The sequence below is a fragment of the Hyla sarda genome, chromosome 5 (assembly GCF_029499605.1).
Source record: "Hyla sarda isolate aHylSar1 chromosome 5, aHylSar1.hap1, whole genome shotgun sequence".
Classification (NCBI taxonomy): domain Eukaryota; kingdom Metazoa; phylum Chordata; class Amphibia; order Anura; family Hylidae; genus Hyla; species Hyla sarda.
The window spans coordinates 162439521-162462364 of NC_079193.1; the positions used below are offsets into that span (position 1 = coordinate 162439521).

Here is a 22844-nt window from a genome sequence, read left to right on the forward strand (position 1 = left end):
AGTTAAATACATATCCACCATCCCCCAGCTGATACCAGTAGTTGATGAGCACCGTTAATGGCCACCATTTGTGGTGATCAAGGCTGCCGCCTAATAACAATTTAGATGGTGAAAAGTGGACGGCAAACAAGTGCAGTACAGATGTGTATATTAAATTAAAAAATATATAATAATAATACTAATAATAATATATATATATATATATATATATATATATATATATATATATATATTTATTTATTTATATGTATTTTTATTTTTTTACTTACACACATTTACCCACTCCATAATAAAAGATTAAATCACCCCCTTTTCCCATTTCCAAATAAGAATATACAGGGTGGGCCATTTCTATGGATACACCTTAATAAAATGGGAATGGTTGGTGATATTAACTTCCTGTTTGTTGTACATTAGTATATGTGAGGGGGGAAACTTTTCAAGATGGGTGGTGACCATGGCGGCCATTTTGAAGTCGGCCATTTTGAATCCAACTTTTGTTTTTCCAATAGGAAGAGGGTCGTGTCACACATCAATCTTATTGGGAATTTCACAAGAAAAACAATGATGTGCTTGGTTTTAACGTAACTTTATTCTTTCATGAGTTATTTACAAGTTTCTGACCACTTATAAAATAGACAATTGCCTTCAGATGACCCCAAAGATAAAAGTCTAAGGGGGTCAGATCGAGAGACCTTGGGGGCCAATCAACTGGCCCACGACGACCAATCCACTTTCCAGGAAACTGTTCATCTAGGAGTGCTTGGACCGGACACCCATAATGTGGTGGTGCACCATCTTGCTGGAAAAATTCAGGGAACGTGCCAGCTTCAGTGCATAAAGAGGGAAACACATAATCATGTAGGCCACTGGATATGCGAAATTGCTACATGATGATGTGTTTCCCTCTTTATGCACTGAAGCTGGCACGTTCCCTGAGTTTTTCCAGCAAGATGGTGCACCACCACATTATGGGTGTCAGGTCCGAGCATTCCTAGATGAACAGTTTCCTGGAAAGTGGATTGGTCATCGTAGGCCAGTTGAATGGCCCCCAAGGTCTCCCGATCTGACCCCCTTAGACTTTTATCTTTGGGGTCATCTGAAGGCAATTGTCTATGCTATAAAGATACGAGATGTGAAGCACCTGAAACTACGGATACTGGAAGCCTGTGCTAACATTTCTCCTGCGGTGTTGCTATCAGTGTGTGAAGAGTGGGAGAATAAGGTTGCATTGACAATCCAACACAATGGGCAGCACATTGAACACATTTTATAAGTGCTCAGAAACTTGTAAGTAACTCATGAAAGAATAAAGTTACGTTAAAACCAAGCACATAATTGTTTTTCTTGTGAAATTCCCAATAAGTTTGATGTGTCACATGTCCCTCTTCCTATTGAAAAAACAAAAATTGGATTCAAAATGGCCAACTTGAAAATGGCCACAATGGTCACCACCTATCTTGAAAAGTTTCCCCCCTCACATATACTAATATGCCAGAAACAGGAAGTTAATATCACCAACCATTCCCATTTTATTAAGGTGTATCTATATAAATGGCCCACCCTGTATAATGAAATATATTTGGTATCACTGCTTGCAGAATTGTCTGAACTCTCTATTAAAATAAGAATGAAGGTCCAGCACAGAAACTTGTCTAAATAAAAGCCGATTCTTTATTTCCACCATGACATGACAGGCTAACAATAACGCGTTTCAGCCGGTCTTGCCAGCCTACTCATACTAATGTGCTGTTAGTTACAGCCATACCTTTATAGGGAGGAGACCCATCAACCCGCACAGGAAACACCTGGTGCAGGGTAATGTATCCACCCCCACAAAAGGAAATACAATACAACATAAACATACAAAATATAAACCAACGCATTAACTGACAAAATAGCAAAAAAATAGCAAGTTTTGTTACAACAATAAAAACATATATGATAACTGTATGAAAGAGGCAATATTACAGAAAAAATATATAAATGGATAAATATAAAAACATAAAATAAAATGTAGTATAGTATATAATCCTGTAAAATGCCTACCTACGGTAAATTGGAGATGTATTCTATGTGAAAAAGAATGCCCTATGTAGAAAAACTAATATTATAACATAGTAAGAAAATGCAGACAAGAGTACATATAACTAAATAAACCTAATAATGTAAAATAACATCCTGTCTGCAGTTTAACCCCTTAGGGAAGCGCGTATCAAGTTCCAAGATCCAGTATACCTCACGGTCAAATATTTTCTGCCTATTATTGCCACCTCTCATAGGGGGATTAACCCTCTCAATCCCTTGCAAGGTCATGAAAGAGAAATCACCCTGATGTACCTCAGCACAATGTTTAGTGACCATGGAGATATGGCGGGAAATGAAATAGGCAACATCTGAAATATGTTTTCTTGTTCTGGCTTTTAATGAGTTGATGGCACAACCTACATATTGCACTTTACATGCAGAGAAGGAAAACAAACAAATTACAGTTTATGTATTGCTGTATTTTATAGCTTTTGCCTGTAGAAAATGAAGTAAACTGAGTAGTGTTACGCATAACCTTAAAACACATCCATACTCTGTGACCACATTTGTAAGAGCCTTTAGTTGTTAGCCACATTTTTTCCAATGTTGTCTTACTGCTGAACATGCTAGGTGGAAGTTTTTGCCCTATAGTAGGGGCTAATCTGGAGACACATTTGTAACCTGTATCCAAAATAGAAGAAAATAATGGATCTCTGGTAATGATCGACATATACTTATGGACTAGTTTACAAACTGTCCTAAAGGCCTGACTATACTGAGTTGCAAAAATAACTGGTTTGTTTTCAGAAATACCACTAACTTTATTTTCAACAATTTCTTGCAAAGAACAAAATCTATTAATTACAGTCCTTATTCGTGGATAAAGATCTAGCCCTTCAGATGTTCCATTTAGGGTAACCTCGGTGGATAAGGCACCTTTCTATGTTATCCGCTTCTATATCAAAGAGTTCTATAGAAGAACAATTTTGTCTGGCTCAAACCATCTCCTCCAAAGAGAGATTTCTAGTCACGTGGGCAGGGTGACAGGAGGAAGAATGTAAGATCATGTTGGCAGCTGTCTTTTTTCAGTATGTAGATTCAATGATAATACCTTGTGTACTATCACAAGACAGGTTTAGATCTAAAAAGGAAATGTGGTTCTTGCTGTACTGTACAGTGAATTTTAACCCCAATTGATTGTCATTCAAAAAGACAGAAAATGACTGTACGGCCGGTACATCCGACCTCCATATAAACAGGAGGTCGTCTATGTAGCGGCCGTACCATTGAATGCAATCAAAAAAGAAAAACCTTTTTCACATAACATACATCTCCAATTTACCGTAGATAGGCATCTTACATGATTATATACTATACTACATTTTATTTTATGTTTTATATTAATGCATATATATATATATATATATATATATATATATATATATATTTATATATTTATTTATTTATTTTCTGTACTATTGCCTCTCTTTCATACAGCTATTACATATGTTTTTATTATTGTAACAAAACTTGCTACATTTTGCTATTTTGTCAATTAATATGTTGGTTGATATTTTGTATGTTTATGGGGTATTGTATTTCCTTTTTGGGGGTGGACACATTACCCTGCACCAGGTGTTTCCTGAGCAGGTTGATGGGTCTCCTCCCTATAAAGGTATGGCTGTAACTAACAGCACATTACTATGAGTAAGGCTGGCAAGACCGGCTGATATGCATTCCTGTTATCATGTCGTGGTGGAAATAAAGAATCAGCTTTGATTTGCACAACTTTCTGCGCTGGACCTTCGTTCTTATTTGGCTTGATTTTCCCATGATGGCTCACACCGATCTGTGCGCAGAGTTCTTGCTCTGGAGGTGAGCTGAAGCACTCCTCCATTTACTTGCTATCTATTAAAGTATAACTTATTTATCTCACGTGGTGAATGGCGTATATGAAAAAAAAGGGAATAAAAAGCAAATAAGTCAGACCAATGACAAAATGGAAAAATAACACCAGATTATGGTGCAAAAAATGAGCCGCACACTCTTTCATAGATAAAAAAAAGTCATATACTTTCTAAAAAGTAAAAAAAAAAAAAAGTTAAAACATGATTGAAACTATACAAATTGGGTATTGTTGTAATCGTACCAACCTGCCGAATCAAGATAATGTCCCATATTTCTCAATCAGACTGAAACCTTAATTGTCTGTTTTTCCCATAGCAACCAATCACAGCTCAACTTTCAATTTAAAAGAGGTTATTATTTAGGAAAGTTGGCGATTGGTTGCTGTGGAAAAAAAATAAATTTGGGTATCAGGCTGATTTTAAAAACTGGGCAAATATGTCAGTTTGACCACACAGTGAACAGCATTTTTTTCTATTTCACCTAACAATATAATAAATCATAAACAATACAAATTTTTTTTTGGTCTTGCAGAGAATATTAGTCCTGAAAAAACTGAACAAGCCCTCATATGGGTCTGTAGATAAAAAAAATAGAAAACATTATTTTATAGAAAATAATACATTTTCACTGTGGTTAAGGGGGGTAAAAGAGGACCTGTGACTAACGCAAAAAATATTAGATTGTGTATGAAAATATTAAATATCTTAACTCACTGTTTTACAGTTTGCTATGTCTTTCCATTCCAGAGATATGCAGATAATAGTTTGTCTGACAATTCAGGGAATCAGTCAGATAGGTGTGAACATAATTTTAATAATGGGCGTGAAAATAAAGTGATGGGATGGGACTATACAGTCGAGAGGTGTGTATAAGGTATATATGCCCCTCAAAGTAAAACATCCACACTCTCTGACTGTATAATCCTGCCCATCAACTGATATTCTCTCTCATTTTTAATATTAAGTTCATGTCCATCTGACTGATTTTCTGAATTATCATACAAACTACAGTTATAAACTCTCATATCATGGTAACAGGCAGGCATATCAAGAAACTGTAAAAAAAAGGTGTGGAATCAGTATTGCCAGCCGCAGCGATGTCCCACCTCGGACAGTGATAGGCTGAGCGCACTTGTCATGTAAGAAGCCTGGGTCCCGCCTTTTCCCTCCTGCACACGCTCCTTACATGATAGTGCGCTCAACCTATCACCGGCCGAGTTGGGACATCGCTGCGGGCGGCGATATGCTGAGTGCAGTACGAGTCACCATCCCCAGGAAGCAGCCAATCACTGGAGGACCTAGATGACGATAATGGCGCAACGGGGGAACTTTTGTTTTGTTACTTTTTGCAGCCTGAGCACAGGGGATTATAAAAAAAATGTATGCAACAGATCTCCTTTAATGGGTAGCAAAATAAGCTGCGTATATTGCTACTCAGTGACTTCCGTACAAATACAGAACAAATATGAACTCGAGACAGGATTCCCTTTTCATTAAAAGGCACAATTTAAACTGATGAAACATGTACATTGTACATTGAGAATCACTAACTATGTATCTCCTGATATTTAATATAACATAAGATGTTTATTGTAAAAGCATCCCTACTTCAACAGAAACATTCTATGAAGCATTTTAAGTATAATACTGCTCATACAGAAGAGAACATGGACATATTTCTCAGTGACTAGGAAAAAAACAAAACCAGATATTTTCTGACTGGATCGTTCTTTAACCCCTTAACGACCACAGACATAAATGTACGTCCTGGTTTGGCGTTTTTTTCGCGCACCAGGACGTACATTTACATCCTGTGTATGACCGCGAGCATCGTAGCGGTGCTCGCGTCATACACGGCAGGTTCTGGCTGCTATCCGCCATTAACCACTCAGGCATCTACGGCAATGCGCATAATAAAATAGATGATCGGATCGCAGCAGCGCTGCCACGGCAAACCAATCATCTGTAATGGCGGACGGAGGTCCCCTCACCTGCCTCTGTCCGTCTCCTGGCGTCTCCTGCTCTAGTCTGAGATCGAGCCGACCAGAGCAGGAGATAGCCGATAATACTGATCAGTGCTATGTCCAATACATAGCACTGAACAGTATAAGCAATCAAATGATTGCTACAGATAGTCCCCTACGGAGACATAAAAAGTGTAGAAAAAAGTTGAAAAATGTAAAAAAAAATAAAAATTAAATTAAAATAATTTGAAAAATCCCCTCCCCCCCAAAATTAAAATTGTCAGTTTTTCCCATTTTACCCCCGAAAAGCATAATTTTTTATTTAGAAACATATTTGATAAATGTCCAAACTATCAAAATATGATGTTAATGATCCCGTACGGCGTAAACGTAAAAAATGCTGCTTTTTTGTCACATTTTATTAACAAAATTAATAAAAAATGATATAAAAGTTTTATTTATGCAAATGTAGTAACGATAAAAGTTCAGAAAACGATGCGAAAAATTACCCCTCATACCGCCATATATACGGAAAAATGAAAAAGTTATAGGTGGTCAAAATAGGGCGATTTTAGATTACTGATTTTGTACAAAAAGTTTTAGATTTATATTTTTGTACCGCTTAAAAACAAAGTATCTAGCTATGGGTAACATTTTAATCATATTGACCCACAGAATAAAGAACACATGTAATTTTTATCGTAAATTGTACAGTGTGAAAACAAAACCCTCCAAAATCTGCAAAATTGTGGTTTATTAAAATTTTCTCCCTAAAAAAATATTTTTTTGGGGTTCGCCATACATTTTAAGGTAAAAGGAGAGGTTTCATTACAAAGAACAATTGGTCACGCAATAAACAAGCCCTTATATGGGTCTGTAGATGGAAATATGAAAGTTATGGATTTTAGAAGGCGAGGAGGAAAAAACGAAAATGCAAAAATAAAATTGGCCTGGTCCTTAAAGGGGTACTCCCGTGAAAAACTTTTTTTTTTTTTCAATCAACTGGTGCCAGAAAGTTAAAACAGATTTGTAAATTACTTCTATAAAAAAATATTAATCCTTCCAGTACATTTTAGGGGCTATATACTACAGAGGAAAAGCTTTACTTTTTAGATTTCTCTGATGTCATGACCACACTGCTCTCTGCTGACCATTTTAGGAACTGTCCAGAGCAGCATATGTTTGCTATGGGGATTTTCTCCTGCTTTGGACAGTTCCTAAAATGGACAACAGAGGTCAGCAGAGAGCACTGTGGTCATGACATCAGAGTGAAAGCATTTCCTCTGTAGTATATAGCCCCAAAAAAGTACTGGAAGGATTAAGATTTTTTAATAGAAGTCATTTACAAATATTTGATTTAAAGGATGCCTACACCTCAAGGACAGTATTCACATTAGAAATGATTTAATGGCTGAGACTGTGCTTCAATTATAAACAAATATTTATTAAAAGTATAGACTCTTGTGTAAAAAGTTTCCCTCACAGGGCCCTTCTGGGGGAAATAGCAATTTTTAAACAGTTATCTACTGCAATAAATGAAATATAATTGTGGAGAACATTAAAATATATTAAAATATATTACAAATAGCAATATAGTGCAGTGTGGCCGATAGTCCGGCAGTTAGATTAGCTGATGATCCGGAAAGCTATACAAAATTGTCCAGCAAATTAAGGGTTGGTATTCCAGATGTATATTGTGCTGTAAGATATAATTATATTACCAGAAAGTTTGAGGAATCTTGGTCCTGGTGAGATGGGCTGCTCTGAAAGCGCTTGCATGTGCCGGCACGACTGGTTCAGATGGCACTCGAACCAGATGTTTGACGTGCTATCTCTGCAGTGGTCTGGAGATATCCGTAATGGATGGCTCTCACTGGATTACCTCGTGATAGTGGAGTCTGACGTCAAGGGTCAGTGGCACACACTGGCAGGGGACAAGATGGATCACAGGATCAGCAGCTCTCCCGGCATCAGGCAGACCTCAACAATGGTAGACCTCAGCAATGGTAAGTGATTCCGGTGGCACCCGGTTTCTTGTAGCGCAAGATGATTATTGCTGGCATGGATAAGAGTCTATATGTCGGTCACTCTGCATAAAGAAGTGGCTAAACGTGTTTCGGGGTGCTTGAAAGTAAGGTACTTGACCCCTTCCTCAGTAGCTGTAAGGGGTCGCGTACCTTACTTTCAAGCACCCTGAAATGCGTTTAGCCACTTCTTTATGCAGAGTGACATAAAGATGTCACATAAAGACATAAAGACTCTTATCCAAACCAGCAATAATCATCTCACGCTACAAGAAACCGGGTGCCACCGGTATCACTTACCATTGCTGAGGTCTACCTAACACCGGGAGAGCTGCTGATCCTGTGATCCATCTCGTCCACTGCCAGTGTGTGCCGCTGACCCTTGACGTCAGACTCCATTACCACGAGGTAATCCAGCGAGAGCCATCCATTACGGATACTTCTGGACCACTGCAAACATAGCACGTCAAACATCGGGTTCGAGTGCCATCTGAACCAATCGTGCCGGCGCATGCAATCCCATCGCAGCGGGACCAAGATTCCTCAAACTTTCTGGTAATATAATTATATCTTACAGCACAATATACATCTGGAATACCAACCCTTAATTTGCTGGACAATTCTGTATAGCTTTCCGGATCATCAGCTAATCTAACTGCCGGACTATCGGCCACACTGCACTATATTGCTATTTGTAATATATTTTAATATATTTTAATGTTCTCCACAATTATATTTAATTTATTGCAGTAGATAACTGTTAAAATTGCTATTTCCCCCACAAGGGCCCCGTGAGGTAAACTTTTTACACAAGAGTCTGTACTTTTAATAAATCTTTGTTTATAATCGAAGGACGGTCTAAGTCATTATATCATTTCTAATGTGAATACTGTCCTTGAGGTGTAGGCATCCTTTAAATCAAATATTTGTTATTTCTTCATATACACCTAGGGTATAGGTGTTTTCAGCCTACTTTACCTCATCAGTATATAATTGTGAGCTGCACTACCCACTTTTTTGTCCAGTAATTTACAAATCTGTTTAACTTTCTGGTACCAGTTGATTTAAAAAAAAAAAAGGTTTCCACGGGAGTACCCCTTTAAGGTGAAAATGGGTTTGGTCCTTAAGGGGTTAAAAGACTGGAGATGTTACTTCATGATATACATTTACCTATAAATACATTGACAGGTTTACATTTTCCATAGATGCAATCATCACAGAAACCATATGCTTAAAGTGAGACAGGCTCATATATAGAAAATATGTTTCTGACTTGAGTAACATTAGTAGAAAGTGGCACTCACCAGAACGTAGAGAATAAAATCTTCAATGCTTTACTGGTAAATCCACAATAAAATAATCATCAGTAGACAGCAGGACAGAGGTGGAACAGAGAAGATAGCGGCTTCTACTTTGAGCCAGGTCACGCTTTGCCGCTATCCTCTCTGTTCCACCTCTGCCCTGCTGTCCACTGATGATAATCATTTTATTAAGGATTTACCAATAAAGCATTGAAAATTGTATTCTCTATGTCCCGGTGAGTGTCGCTTTTTACATTCTATTAATGACACTTTGGTTTGGATTGGACATACATACATCCTATCACCTTTATTTCATTAAGCAAAGCACCTCTTAGGCTAGGTACAGACTAGGGAATTTCCGCCTGTAATTCTTCTTTGAAATTGCAGGCGGAAATTCCGCTTGCTAAAATGTTTAGTGTAGTTTCCGTTCACAAATTCACACTTCGGAATTTGTGAAGCGGAATTTGTGAACGGAAAATCCGCTTGGAAATTTCCACCTGAAGAAAGGGGTTGCCCTTTCTTCAGGCGGAAATCTGCACGGAACACATTGCAGTCTATTGGAGACTGCAGTGTCCGCGCGGTTCTAGCGCAGGCTGTTTCAGTCAGCGCTGGCCGCACTCTGAATCTCCGGGAGCAAATTTTCTGCCCGGAGATTCCGTAGTCTGCACCTTGCCTTATTTTCACTGCTCCTGTCCACGACTGCATACGTCACTTTAACTACTATAAGATAAGGAAGTAACCGGCTTCAACCCTTCTTCTCTTAAAGGGGTACTCCGGTGGGAAACTTTTTTTTTTTTTTTAAATCAACTGGTGCCAGAAAGTTAAACAGATTTGTAAATTTCTTCTATTAACAAACCTTAGTCCTTCCAGTACTTATTAGCTGCTGAATACTACAGAGGAAATTATTTTCTTTTTGGAACACAGAGCTTTCTGTCTGCTGACATCACGAGCACAGTGCTCTCTGCTGACATCTCTGTCCATTTTAAGAACTGTCCAGAGTAGGAGAAAATCCCCATAGCAAACATATGACAGAGATGTCAGCAGAGAGTACTGTGCTTGTGATTCAGCAGAGAGCACTGTGTTCCAAAAATAAAAGAATTCCCTATGTAGTATTCAGCAGCTAATAAGTACTGGAAGGACTAAGATTTTTTAATAGAAGTAATTAAAAAATATGTTTAACTTTCTGGCACCAGTTGATTAAAAAAAAAAAAAAAAGTTTTCCACGGGAGTACCCCTTTAAAGACTATATTTCTTACTTGTATCTAGACTTTATAAAATGTTACCATTTTTCAGTATAAAGGGGAGATTATTTTATTATTACACGGTTAGATATTATACAACTACAAGTGAAACACATACAGTTTATTTCTAAGGATTTGTTTCATACCTACTTTACTCCAAATAAAGTTAAAAACAACCCAAAAAAATAAAAAAGAAGAATGTGAACAAAGCCTTTATGTTCATGGTTTCCCTAAAAAGATTTAAACTGGAAGTAGCTTCAGTAATCTGGATTATATATTTTTTATTTTTCTGTAGAAATAATAACTAAGATATACAAAATGTATTTGAGCATTAGAAAGTTCTAATCTACTTGCACTGCAAAACTATGAAAAAAAGAGTCTTACATTTTATCCATTATATGATACATATTTGGCTCAAGGTAGTAGATGTTTATTGCCATCCCTATGGCATGTGCTGACAGTAGCCAAGCTAAAGCCATAGGGATGGCAAAAATTAGAATGAAGATTGTTTATGGATATGGTTTATGCTTGTATCTTATTAAATGACAAAGTGTACCTGTTGCCACAGTGAAGTAGATTGAAGTTCGTTGCTACATAACATCCATATTTGCTACACACATCTATGAGCCTACATGTCATACACTGACAGCTAACTACATGTTCATTACAGTATCCTGGAAGGAGTCCAAAAATGTAAAAATGTTTTCCAGAAGGTTTTAATGGTTTTTGTTCCACTCTTTTTTTTTTGTTTTTTTTTGTATTAAGCCTTAACAAGGTTCTCACATTTACTGATCTGCAAACTATAATCATGTCAAAAAGAACAATGTTTATCAAGGTTTTTCCAGCCAAGGGAGGAATGTTTCTCGCCTTGGGCTTTGCCGAGAGCAGAAACAATGTCAAGTGGGCTTTTAGAAACGACTAGAGCAGGCAATTTATATGGTGATTATATGTTATTCTCCCTAATTGATGCAGAGGCCAGGGGAGGATCGTTTCATGTTTAAGCAAATTCATATTTAAGAAACCATTCTATCCCCATATGAGACAAGAGTCATTAAAAGCAATGCAGACTGCAAAACTGGACTCCTGGTTTTACACTTTATACGGCCACACAGGAGTTGTTTATCACACCACAATTTCCATTTTCTCACTTTAGAATGGATTTCTTCATAGCCATGGCTTATTCACTTCCAATCATAATCAGAGGCATTATTCTGTCTCAGAAGAACATTTAGTTCTTACGTCTTGGTTTGGCGTTAATTAACAACATGTTAATTTCAAGCTGTAGGGAACAGTTAATTTATCTTTTCTGCTGTGCAGTGGTCCATTGCCGGGTTAGTGCTATTTAAATTTGCAAGCTATACCTGCTTGACAAGATACTGGACTGCTGCAGGCTACTGTTTTCACACAATGCTTGAGGGATTATTACAGTGGAGGATTTCTTGAGAGGACAAGAAAGAAGCCTTACCCCTTCCCGAAGGCACCTAATTAGCAGAGTGTATGCAGCCAAGGGAATGGTCCAGATCTCTCTGGGGTGATCTTTTTTTTCTTCCTGTAATAAAACAGTAGTAGTGGGAAAAAAAATTAATCGGAGAAAAAAATCTGCAGCAAAATGTTAATAAACATATCTAACAGTTTCCATGGAATTTTCTTTACATTTTACACTGCATAAAGTGCAATGGCATTAACAATATAATGTTAAAATACATTTTCACAGAATGGATTAATTAATTAAATAAAATGTTAACTTTTAAGCAGGTGGGGGAAAATAGGCCCAAGTACCAACACTTTCAAAAATAGAAGAGTTAATAGTTATTTTTATCAGTTAACTAAAGGCAGAGTTAATGATCAGAAGAAAAATCTGAATCATACCAATATTTGGTGTGACCACACTTTGCCTTTAAAACAGCATAAATTTTTATAGGTACACTTGCACGCAATTTTAGAAGGAACTTGGCAGGGAGGTTGTTCTAAACATCTTAGATCCTATGTTGTAGGCCAGCTAAAATCCTTCTGCCTCTTCATGTATTCCCAGACAGACTCGATGACACTAAGATCAGGGCTCTGTAGGGGTCATATAATCCTTTCAATGACTCCTTGTTCATCTTAAAGGAGATCTCCACTGCTGAAAAACCTATCCCCTTTCCTAAGGATAGGGGATAAGTTTCAGATTGCTGAGGCCCCCCGCGATCTCCTGTATGGGGCCCCGGCAGCCCGCAGGAAGGGGGCGTGTTGACCACCGTACGAAGGGGTGGCTGACATACCCCCTCAGTACAAGTCTATGGCAGAGCCGGAGCGCTGCCTTCGGCAATCTCCGGCTCTACCATAGCGATGTATTGAGGGGCGTGTCGGCCGCCGCTTGCTATCTGGCCAGCGGGCCGGGGCCCCCTTAAAGGAGATCGCAGGGCGCCCCAGTGGTCGGACCCCCTGAGATCTGAAACTTATCCCCTATCCTTAGGATAGGGGATAGGTTTTTCAGCACTGGACTACCCCTTTAATGCTGAAGATATTTCTTATATTGGCTGCATGTTTGGGCCAACTAGCTGTCCTGCTGCAGAGTAAATATGGAACCAACCACACACCTGCCTTATGGTACTGCATGATGGATAAGTACCTGCCTGCATTTCTCAGCACTGTGGACACCATTAAACCTGACCAAATCCCCAACAGCATTTGCTAAAATGCAGCCCCAAACAACCAAGGAATCTCCACCATGCTTCACGGTTTCCTGCAGATGATCTTTGTTATACTGCCTTCCAGCCCTTCAGTAAAAAAAAAAATAAATAAAGTGCCTTCTGATACAGCCAAATATTTAAAATTTTTACTCATCAAGTCCAGGGCAAGTCCAGTCCATTTCTCTGCACCCCAGTTCCTATGTTTTTGGGCACAGTTGCATCGCTTGACCTTGTTTCAAAGTCAAAGGTGTGGCTTTTTTTGGCTGAAATTAATCAACTTTAGGACAGACTTCTTTGAAGAGTGGTTCCCACTGGTTTCTGTCAGTTCTGAAATCACAGGAAGTAAGAATGATGTGTCTTACATCTTAAGATTCCTTGGCCAACCACTATTTACACGGTCCTATCAATGCCAGGTTCTTTGTTTTTTCAAAAGAGCTTGAAGAACAAATCTTCAAAACCTAGTCTGCTTTGTAATCCTTGTCAGGAAGAGAACTTAACTACCTTGTGTCTTGTTGCTTCCACAACCTAATCTTGGAGCAGTCATTCCTCACCCAGTTTTAACACAGGAGTTTATTTTTCAATTAATAAAGGTTCTAACCTACAGTCAGGGCCGTAAATGTTGGCACCCCTGAAATTTTTCTAGAAAATTAAGTATTTCTCACAGAAAATGATTGCAGTAACACATGTTTTGCTATACATGTTTGTTTTTTGGTTTAGTTCCCATACACACAAAGGGAATAGAGGAAAAAAAGCAAATTAAACAATGTCACACCAAACTACAAAAATGGGCTGGACAAAATAATTGGAACCCTTTCAAAATTGTGGAAAAATAAGATTGTTTCAAGCAAGTAACAGGTGTGGTCAATATAAAAATCACACCTGGAAGCAGATAAAAAAGGGATTTTTGTCTTACCGTAAAATCCTTTTCTCGGAGGATCCATTGGGGGACACAGACCTTGGGTATATGCTGTTGTTGCTAGGAGACTTGACACTAAGGAAATCAAAAAGTCGACTCCTCCCAGCAGGATATACCCGCCTACAGAGCCTGAGATAATCAGTTTAGTCCCCAAGCAGTAGGAGAGGACCGAGAGGCAGAAAACCAAGACCAGTCCGAGGTAACCAGAACAAGAAATTAACTGAACACGCCCCCGGACAGGTAACCAAAACCGGAACACCAAAGAAAGGGCGGGAGCTGTGTCCCTCAAAGGATCCTCCGAGGAAAAGGTTTTTACGGTAAGACAAAAATCCCTTTTTCTCTATCGGCTCCATTGGGGGACACAGACCTTGGGATGTACCAAAGCCGTCCTTAGGGTGGGTACAGAAAACAATTAAGGGGTAGGCTGGGCCACCGCCGACTGCAACACCTTACGGCCCAGACTAGCATCTGCGGATGCAAAGGTATGAACCTGGTAGAATTTAGTGAAAGTGTGCAAGGACGACCATTTAGCAGCCTTACAGACCTGAGAGGCTGATGCTCTGTTATTTAGAGCCCAGGAAGCTCCGACAGAACGCGTGGAGTGAGCTGAAACCCTGAAAGGAGGGGTCTTACTCATGCAAAGGTAAGCTTCTGAAATGGCAGACCTGATCCACCGCAAAATGGTCACCTTAGAGGCAGGTAGACCCTTACGGCGACCATCTGTAAGAACAAAAAAGGAATCACACTGATGAAAAGAAGACGTAACAGAGAGGTAGGTATGCACCGCCCGTACCACATCAAGTTTATGAAGCAAACGCTCCCGGGGATGAGATGGAGCGGGACAAAAGGACGGGAGGACGATATCCTCATTAAGGTGGAAGGCAGAAACCACCTTAGGCAAAAAAGAAGGAACCGGACGAAAAACAACTTTGTCCTGATGGACAATTAGAAAGGGAGAGCGGCAAGAAAGCACCGCCAACTCCAAAACCCGTCTGATGGAGGTAATTGCCATAAGGAACGCCACCTTCCAGGAAAGGAGAAGAAGGGAAACCTCCCTGAGGTGTTCAAAGGGCGTGCCCTGTAGTGCAAAAAGGACCAAATTCAGATCCCAAGGAGGTGTAGGAGACCTGTAAGGAGGAGCCGCGTGGGCCACTCCTTGAAGAAGGGTCCGAACATGAGAATCAGATGCCAGAGGGTGTTGGAAAAGAATGTAAAGGGCAGACACTTGACCCTTTAAAGAGCTGAGAGCTAATTGTTGTTCCAGCCCTGACTGCAAAAATTAAAGAAGTCGAGGAAGGGAGAACACGACTGGAGAAAGAGATTGAGATTCGCACCAACGAAAATAGGACCGCCAGGTACGGTGGTAAATCCTTGCGGAAGAGGGCTTGCGTGCCTTGAGCATGGTGCAAATCACCTGTGTTGAGAAGCCACGGGCCCTTAGTACCGCGGTCTCAAAAGCCACGCCGTCAAGTGCAGCGACGGTAAATTGGTGTGGCACAGCGGACCCTGAGAGAGAAGGTCTGGACGAAGCGGAAGGCGCAGTGGAACGTCGTCCAGGAGCCAGACGACGTTGGCGTACCACTCCCTCCGTGGCCAATCTGGAGCTACGAGAATGGCAGGAATGTTCTCCACTCTGAGCTTCCTCAGGACCCTGGGAAGGAGAGGAAGAGGAGGGAACTGATAAGGAAGGGCGAATCCCGACCAAGGAATTACCAGTGCATCCGCTGCCAGAGCACGGGGGTCCCGCGACTTCGACACAAAGAGGGGAACCTTCTGGTTGTGGCGGGATGCAAAGAGGTCTACATCTGGAGTTCCCCAGAGGCCGCAGATCTCTGCAAATACCTCCAGATGAAGGGACCACTCGCCAGGGTCGGGAGAGGACCGGCTTAGGAAGTCCGCTTCCCAATTGTTTACGCCTGGGATGTGAATTGCCAAGATGGCCGGAACCCTGAGCTCCGCCCAGAGAAGATTCTTGGAAACTTCGGCCATCACCACCGAGCTGCGGGTGCCGCCCTGGCAATTGATGTATGCCACCGCAGTGGAGTTGTCTGACTGGACACGAACTGGGCGGCCCTGGAGAAGGCTCTCCCAATGTAACATGCAAAGGTAGATTGCCCCCAGTTCCAAGATGTTGATCGGGAGGAGTGTCTCCCTGGGAGACCAAAGGCCCTGGACTGTCCAGTCTTGGAAGACACCCACCCAACCCGAAAGGCTGGTATCCGTCGTGACAACCAACCAACGGAGGGGCAGGAAGGAGTGTCCCTGAAGAAGCAGGGGGGAGCGGAGCCGCCACAGAAGGGTGCGGCGAGGAAGTACAATCTTGCGATCGAGGGACAATGGAAACCTGTCCCACCGGGATAGAATCGCAAGTTGAAGGGGTCGAAAATGAAACTGAAAGAAGGGAACGGCCTCCAGGGCCGCCACCATCCGACCCAGGACTTCCATGCAAAACCGAATGGTCACTGGGGAGGGGTTCCTGAGTTTATGAACCCCTGACAGAAGGGTAAATCGCTTGTCCGACGGGAGGTGAAACCGGGCGGACCGGGTGTCGAACCGAAGTCCTAGAAAAACCAGGGACTGAGTGGGGGATAGGTTAGACTTGTCCCGATTGACCAACCAACCGAAGCAAGACAGGGCCTGAAGAGTGAGGGTGAGGCTCTCTAGATTCTGGTCTCTGGACGGAGGTCTCTGATCAGAAGGTCGTCAAGTAAGGGATCACTGAGACCCCCCCTTGTCCGTAGCAGGCCGATCACCGGCGCAAGGACCTTGGTGAATACCCTCGGAGCTGTGGCAAGGCCGAAGGGGAGAGCCACGAACTGGAAATTTCCCTCCGGGACAGCAAATCGGAGGAACCGCTGGTTTCCCAGAAAAAACGGAACATGGAGGTAGGCGTCCCTGATGTCCACTGAGGAAAGAAACTCCCCCTGATCCATGGTCGCCACAACTGAACTGAGAGACTGCATGCGGAAGTGGCGCAGGAGGAGATGCCTGTTGAGGAGCTTTAGATCCAAGATAGGGCGTACAGAACCCCCTTTCTTGGGAACTATAAAGAGGTTGGAATAAAAAAGCGTTCCCTGGGAGGACAATGACCCCCTCAATGAGGAGGGACTGAAGCGCACCTCGAAAGGCCTTTGCCAGAGAGGGAGATTGCGGAGTTCGGGAAAGGAAAAAGCGATCCTTTTGAAGAGAGGCAAACTCGATCCGGTAACCGTTGGACACCACATCTCTGACCCAGGAGTCCTGCACATGTGTGGTCCAGACGTCCCAAAAGAGTAACAAACGACCTCCCACCCGAGAAAAATCCGAGGGTGGGGGCGTCCCTTCAGGCGGAGGTGGGTTTGCTGGTACCCGCCTTGGGCGTAAAGAGGCCCGAACGGTAATCCGATTTCCAGGATGTCTGGAAGAAGGGAGCCTTCTTGTCCCGAGAAGGCGCCTGCCTAGTCCCCTTCGTGACCCCGAAGGTCGGAAAGGACCGAAAGGAGGTAGATTTACGGCGGGAAGTAGTATTACGGGCCTTATTTTGAGGTAATAAGGAACTCTTCCCTCCTGTGGCTTCCGAGCTGATCTCGTCTAGGCGCTTACCAAAAAGCCGAGAGACCGTAAAAGGAAGCACAGTGAGAGACTTTTTAAAGGCTGTGTCCGCATCCCAGGCTTTGAGCCACGCGGATCTAAGGAAAGCCGCAAGGTTACCCATGGTAAAAGCAGCACAGCGGGCCGGCTGCATCGAAGCAGAACATAGAAAATCTCGCGCTTTAGAAAGCAGGAGAATTAAGTTGGCCAGTTCTTCCGAGGAAGCCCCAGAAAAAATGCCCTGGTGGAGTCCGGAAACCCACATCGCAAGGGTCCTGGAAACCCAGGAAGAGGCAAAAGTAGGGAGAAGAGATGAACCAGTCGCCTCAAAAGGCAAATTTAGCCAAGGTCTCCACCTTTTTGTCCGCTGGATCCTTAAAAGATGCAGCATCGGGCAAAGGTAGGGTAGTAGTCTTCGATAGATGGGAGACTGGTGGGTCCACCGTAGGAGGTGAGGTCCACCGGGCAATGAGGTCCTTAGCAAAGGGATAACGCGCTTGAACCTTTTTTTGTTTCTTGAAACCTCTCGTCAGGGTGCCTCCAGGCAGACTCTAGCAAGGCTTCAAATTCAGCATGGGAGCTGAACATTTTGGGTGCCGGACGGGCACGATAAAAGGAAACTTCTAGGACAGCGTCTGAAGTTCCTGGGTCCTCTAGGTGAAAGGTGTCTCTTATATCCCAAACCAATGAGTCCACCGTATCGGTCATGTCAGCATGGTCTTCTGAGTCAGAGACAGAAGCAGCCTCATCAACTAGTTCTCCAGGGGAGTGGGAACGGGTGGAGGCAGCCTTAGAAGAGGGAGACACTGACCTGGCGCGCCGTTCTGGAGACTCAGAACGGCGACTCGGGGAGCGTCTTCTAGAAGAAAGACACTTGCTGGAACACGTAGCAGAGGCACGGTGCCCATGAGAGGAGCACCTACGTCTGTACAAAGACTCTGGAGAGGAGTCAGAGGAATGACCCCTATTACGCTTGTGAGAGCTTTTAAAATAGGGTGAGGGAGAGCGAGGCTCTCTTGGGGAACGGTGTAAGGAGGACCTCTCTAAGACAGTCACCACGGAGCGGGAGACCTGCGCCAAGTCAGAAATAGATAGAGAGGGAAGACACCCATATTGGAGGGGCAGCAGAGCCCACTGGGTCTGGGGGAGCAACCTGAATAGGAATACCAGGGGGGGTCAGGAGGTGCAGTGGTGCAGGTGGAACAAGTGGGTTTAGCAGACCCAGGCATTTTGGAGTTGCAGCCTGTACAAGAATAGTAGGTGACCAGGTCCCCAGGTACCTGTTCATAGGGAGGAACAGTTCTGGCCTCGGACATGAGTAAAATAAAACAGCCTCACCAGCGTCCGTGTCCCCCACCAGGCAGCTGCTGTGAGGAAAGGAATGAGAAGGGAGAGAGAACAGGCAGGGATGGCCGGACCAATCAGAAAAGAGGGACCGGATTAGACTGAGGCGCCTCTGATTCGCTAACAGCCCCTTGCCTAGTTCCCGTTGGCTAAAGAGATCCGCGCTCTCCCAAGGGCGCAAACTCTGCCGGGAAAGAAGGAGGCCGGCTAATAATGGCGCCCGCTCCCATCCCCTAAGCATATGTGAGTGAAGGGGAACGGGAGTGAGCGAAAATGCCTGCGCAGCGGGCCACTGCGAAAGTGAAAGTAAACTGTGCCCTGGCACATGACGCGGCCAGAGCACTGAGGAAGCTAAAGTGAAAAGGCAGCCGCGGCTGCTGAATAAATGCAAAAAGTGAATGCACACACACAGTCCTACACCACTGACTCCTTTTAGCCCCCTGCATTCCCTAAGTGCCCCCAATAAACATTAGGGAGTCCCTGTCCAATAGGGACCTCCAACTATATAGAATAAAAAGGAGTGGGACCAAAACAGGGAGTCTCCAGCAGTTGCAAGCCCCCGCACCTGAAGAAAAAAGGGGGGGAGAATACTCACCTCAATCTGAAGAACTCACCTATTGAAGTCTTCAGTCATGAAGTCTTCAGCCAGCTTTTTGTCACCTGCATCATGCCAGGCTTGAAAAGCGAGACGAGCAGGGGAAGGTGGGGGACCCGGACCCATAAGGTACAACCCCAGGCGCTGGCCGTTGGCGAGAGGGGGTTGACAGTACATCCACGATGCCTGTGCCCCTTCAATCGCAAATGGGGAAACAGTGAACGCTAAGTTCCTGAGACCCCACCCGAAAAAAAGGAAAATAAAAAGGGAATAAGAAAAACTAAATGTCCGTATTCTGTAAAAATAAAAAAAATGTTAGACCAAGTCTGAGGAGAACCCCAGACTAGTGTCCATCTCCTGCGACACTAAGCTTAAACTGATTACCTCAGGCTCTGTAGGCGGGTATATCCTGCTGGGAGGAGCCGACTTTTTGATTTCCTTAGTGTCAAGTCTCCTAGCAACAACAGCATATACCCAAGGTCTGTGTCTCCCAATGGAGCGGATAGAGAAAAGGAGAGAAGTTCACTTAGTCTTTGCATTGTGTGTCTGTGTGTGCTACACTAAGCATGGACAACAGAGGAGAAGAGAACTGTCTGAGGACTTGATAATCAAAATTGTGGAAAAATATCAACAATCTCAAAGTTACAAGTCCATCTCCAGAGATCTAGATTTTTCTTTGTCCACAGTGTGCAACATTATCAAGAAGTATGCAACCCATGGGGCTGTGGTTTATCTCCCTGGGTGTGGATGGAAAAGAAAAATTAATGAAAGGTGTCAACGCAGGATAGTCCAGATGGTGGATAAGCAGCCCCAAACAAGTTCCAAAGATATTCAAGCTGTCCTACAGGCTCAGGGAGCATCAGTGTAAGCACAAACTATCCGTCGACATTTAAATGAAATGCTATGGAAGGAGACCCAGGAGGACCTCACTGCTGACACAGAGACATAAAAAAGCAAGACTAAATTTTGCCAACATGAACTTGAGTAAGCCAAAATCCTTCCGGAAAATGTCTTGTGGACAGATGAGACCAAGATAGAGTTTTTTGGTAAAGCACATTATTCTACTGTTTACTGAAACGGAATGAGGCCTACAAAGAAAAGAACACAGTACCTACAGTGAAATATGGTGGAGGTTCAATTATGTTTTGGGGTTGTTTTGCTTTCCTGGTACTGGGTGCCTTGAATGTGTGCAAGGCATCATAAAATCTGAGGATTACCAACGGATATAGGGTTGGACTGCACAGCCCAGTGTCAGAAAGCTGGGTTTGCGTCCGAGATCTTGGGTCTTCCAGCACGACAATGACCCCAAACATATGTCAAAAAGCACCCAGAAACGGATGGCAACAAAGCGCTGGAGAGTTCTGAAGTGGCCAGCAATGAGTCCAGATTTAAATCCCATTGAACACCTGTGGAGAGATCTTAAAATTGCTGTTGGGAAAAGGCGCCCTTCCAATAAGAGAGACCTGGAGCAGTTAGCAAAGGAAGAGTGGTCTAACATTCCGGCTGAGAGGTGTAAGAAGCTTATTGATGGTTATAGAAAGCGACTGATTTCAGTTATTTTTCCAAAGGGTGTACAACCAAATATTAAGTTAAGGGTACCAATAATTTTGTCCAGCCTATTTTTTGGAGTTTGGTGTGACATTATGTCCAATTAGTTTCTTTCCTCCTTTTTTGGATTAGTTCCAATACACACAAAAGGGAATAAACATGTGTATAGCAAAACATGTGTTACTGCAATACTTTTCTGTGAGAAATACTTAATTTTCTAGAAAAATTTCAGGTGTGCCAACATTTACGGCCATGACTGTACATGTGAAAATGATAATCATAATTACCTGTTTAGTGCAACTGTAATAGTCCAAACAATAATAACAAAAAACCCAGACTTTGTGCTAATGAACCCAGAAGAACTGATGCTGTTTTGAAGACAAAGGGTGGGCACTCCAAATAGATTTAGATTTGTCTACTACTTATTTACTTTGTATTTAGTTAATTGATAACAAATTCAAAATTTGCAGCAACATACAGTATCACCACATACAGTGATTTACATTTACATTTTTGTAATATTTTATTTTTTTCATGTGACAACACTAAAGAAATGACACTCTGCTACAATGTAAAGTAGTGAGTGCACAGCCTGTGCGTTTAATTTTGTGTCCCCTAAAAAAAAAGTCAACACACAGACATTAATACCTAATCCTTGCTAAGAAAATGAAGCACACCTCTGTGTAAATGTCTAAATTGGGCCCAAAGTGTCAATATTTTTTGTGGCCACCATTATTTTCCATCACTGTCTTAAGCCTCTCGAGTCCTCTTTCACTCCTACATGACAACACCACAGAGCTGGTGAATGTTCGAGACCTTGCGCTCCTCCTTCTTCCATTTGAGGATGTCCCACAGGTACTCAATAGGGATTAGGTCTGGAGACAAGCTTGGCCAGTCCATCACCTTTATCCTTAGCTACTTTAGCAAGGCAGTGGTTGTCTTGGAGGTGTATTTGGAGTTGTTATCATATTGGAATATTGCCCTAGAGCCCAGTCTCTGAAGGGAGGGGGATCATGTTCTGCTTCAGTATGTCACAGTACATATAAAAATTCATGGTTCTCTCAAACTGTAGCTCCCCAGTGCCAGCAGCACTCATGTAGGCCCAGATCATTACATTCCAATACACTAAATTCCATAGGATAGTATATAAGTAACAGGAATGCACATATATCACTACACACTACAACAATACATATATACCTAAATTAGGTTCCAAAGTGCCAGTGCTTCCCATCAAGAATTAATATCTTAACCTCAGGGTCCCATGAAGAAGGAGCAAAAACTTTGTTTGGGGTCCAGTATATGTGAGTGCATGTTTACATAACAGGAGTTGTGCAATTAATCCAGACTATAATGTGGAGGTTAAGATGCAGACCAATTTGAGTAGTGTGCGTCATATGTTCTGAATACTGAAAGACTGACTCCCCAGCTCCTTCAACCTCTGCAGCAATAGCGGCAGCACTTATATATCTAATTCCCAAAGACAACAACATCTGGATATGACGCTGTGCACTCAATTTCTTTGGTTGAACATAACGAGGCCTCTTCTGAGAGGCACCTGTCCTGTGAAACTGTTGCCTGCCGTGCTGCAGCTAAGTTTCAGGGCCTTGTCAATCTTCTTATAGACTAGCCCATCTTTATATAGAGCAATAATTCTTTTATTCAGAAACTTTGCCATGAACTGCTATGTTGAACTTCCAGTGACCAGTATGAGAGCCATAACACCAAATTTAA

The 22844-nt window shown here is 42.3% G+C and overlaps 1 protein-coding gene across 9 annotated transcripts in view; it reads right to left on the reverse strand.

Annotated features, from left to right (window-relative positions):
- ULK4 (unc-51 like kinase 4) overlaps positions 1 to 22844 on the reverse strand; it is an 819452-nt gene that overhangs the window by 542896 nt on the left and 253712 nt on the right. For all 9 annotated transcript variants that reach the window (XM_056520600.1, XM_056520601.1, XM_056520598.1 and 6 more), the window contains one exon: positions 11931 to 12014. In XM_056520600.1, coding sequence (XP_056376575.1) covers positions 11931 to 12014 — 84 coding nt within the window. The remainder of the gene's footprint in view (positions 1 to 11930; positions 12015 to 22844) is intronic.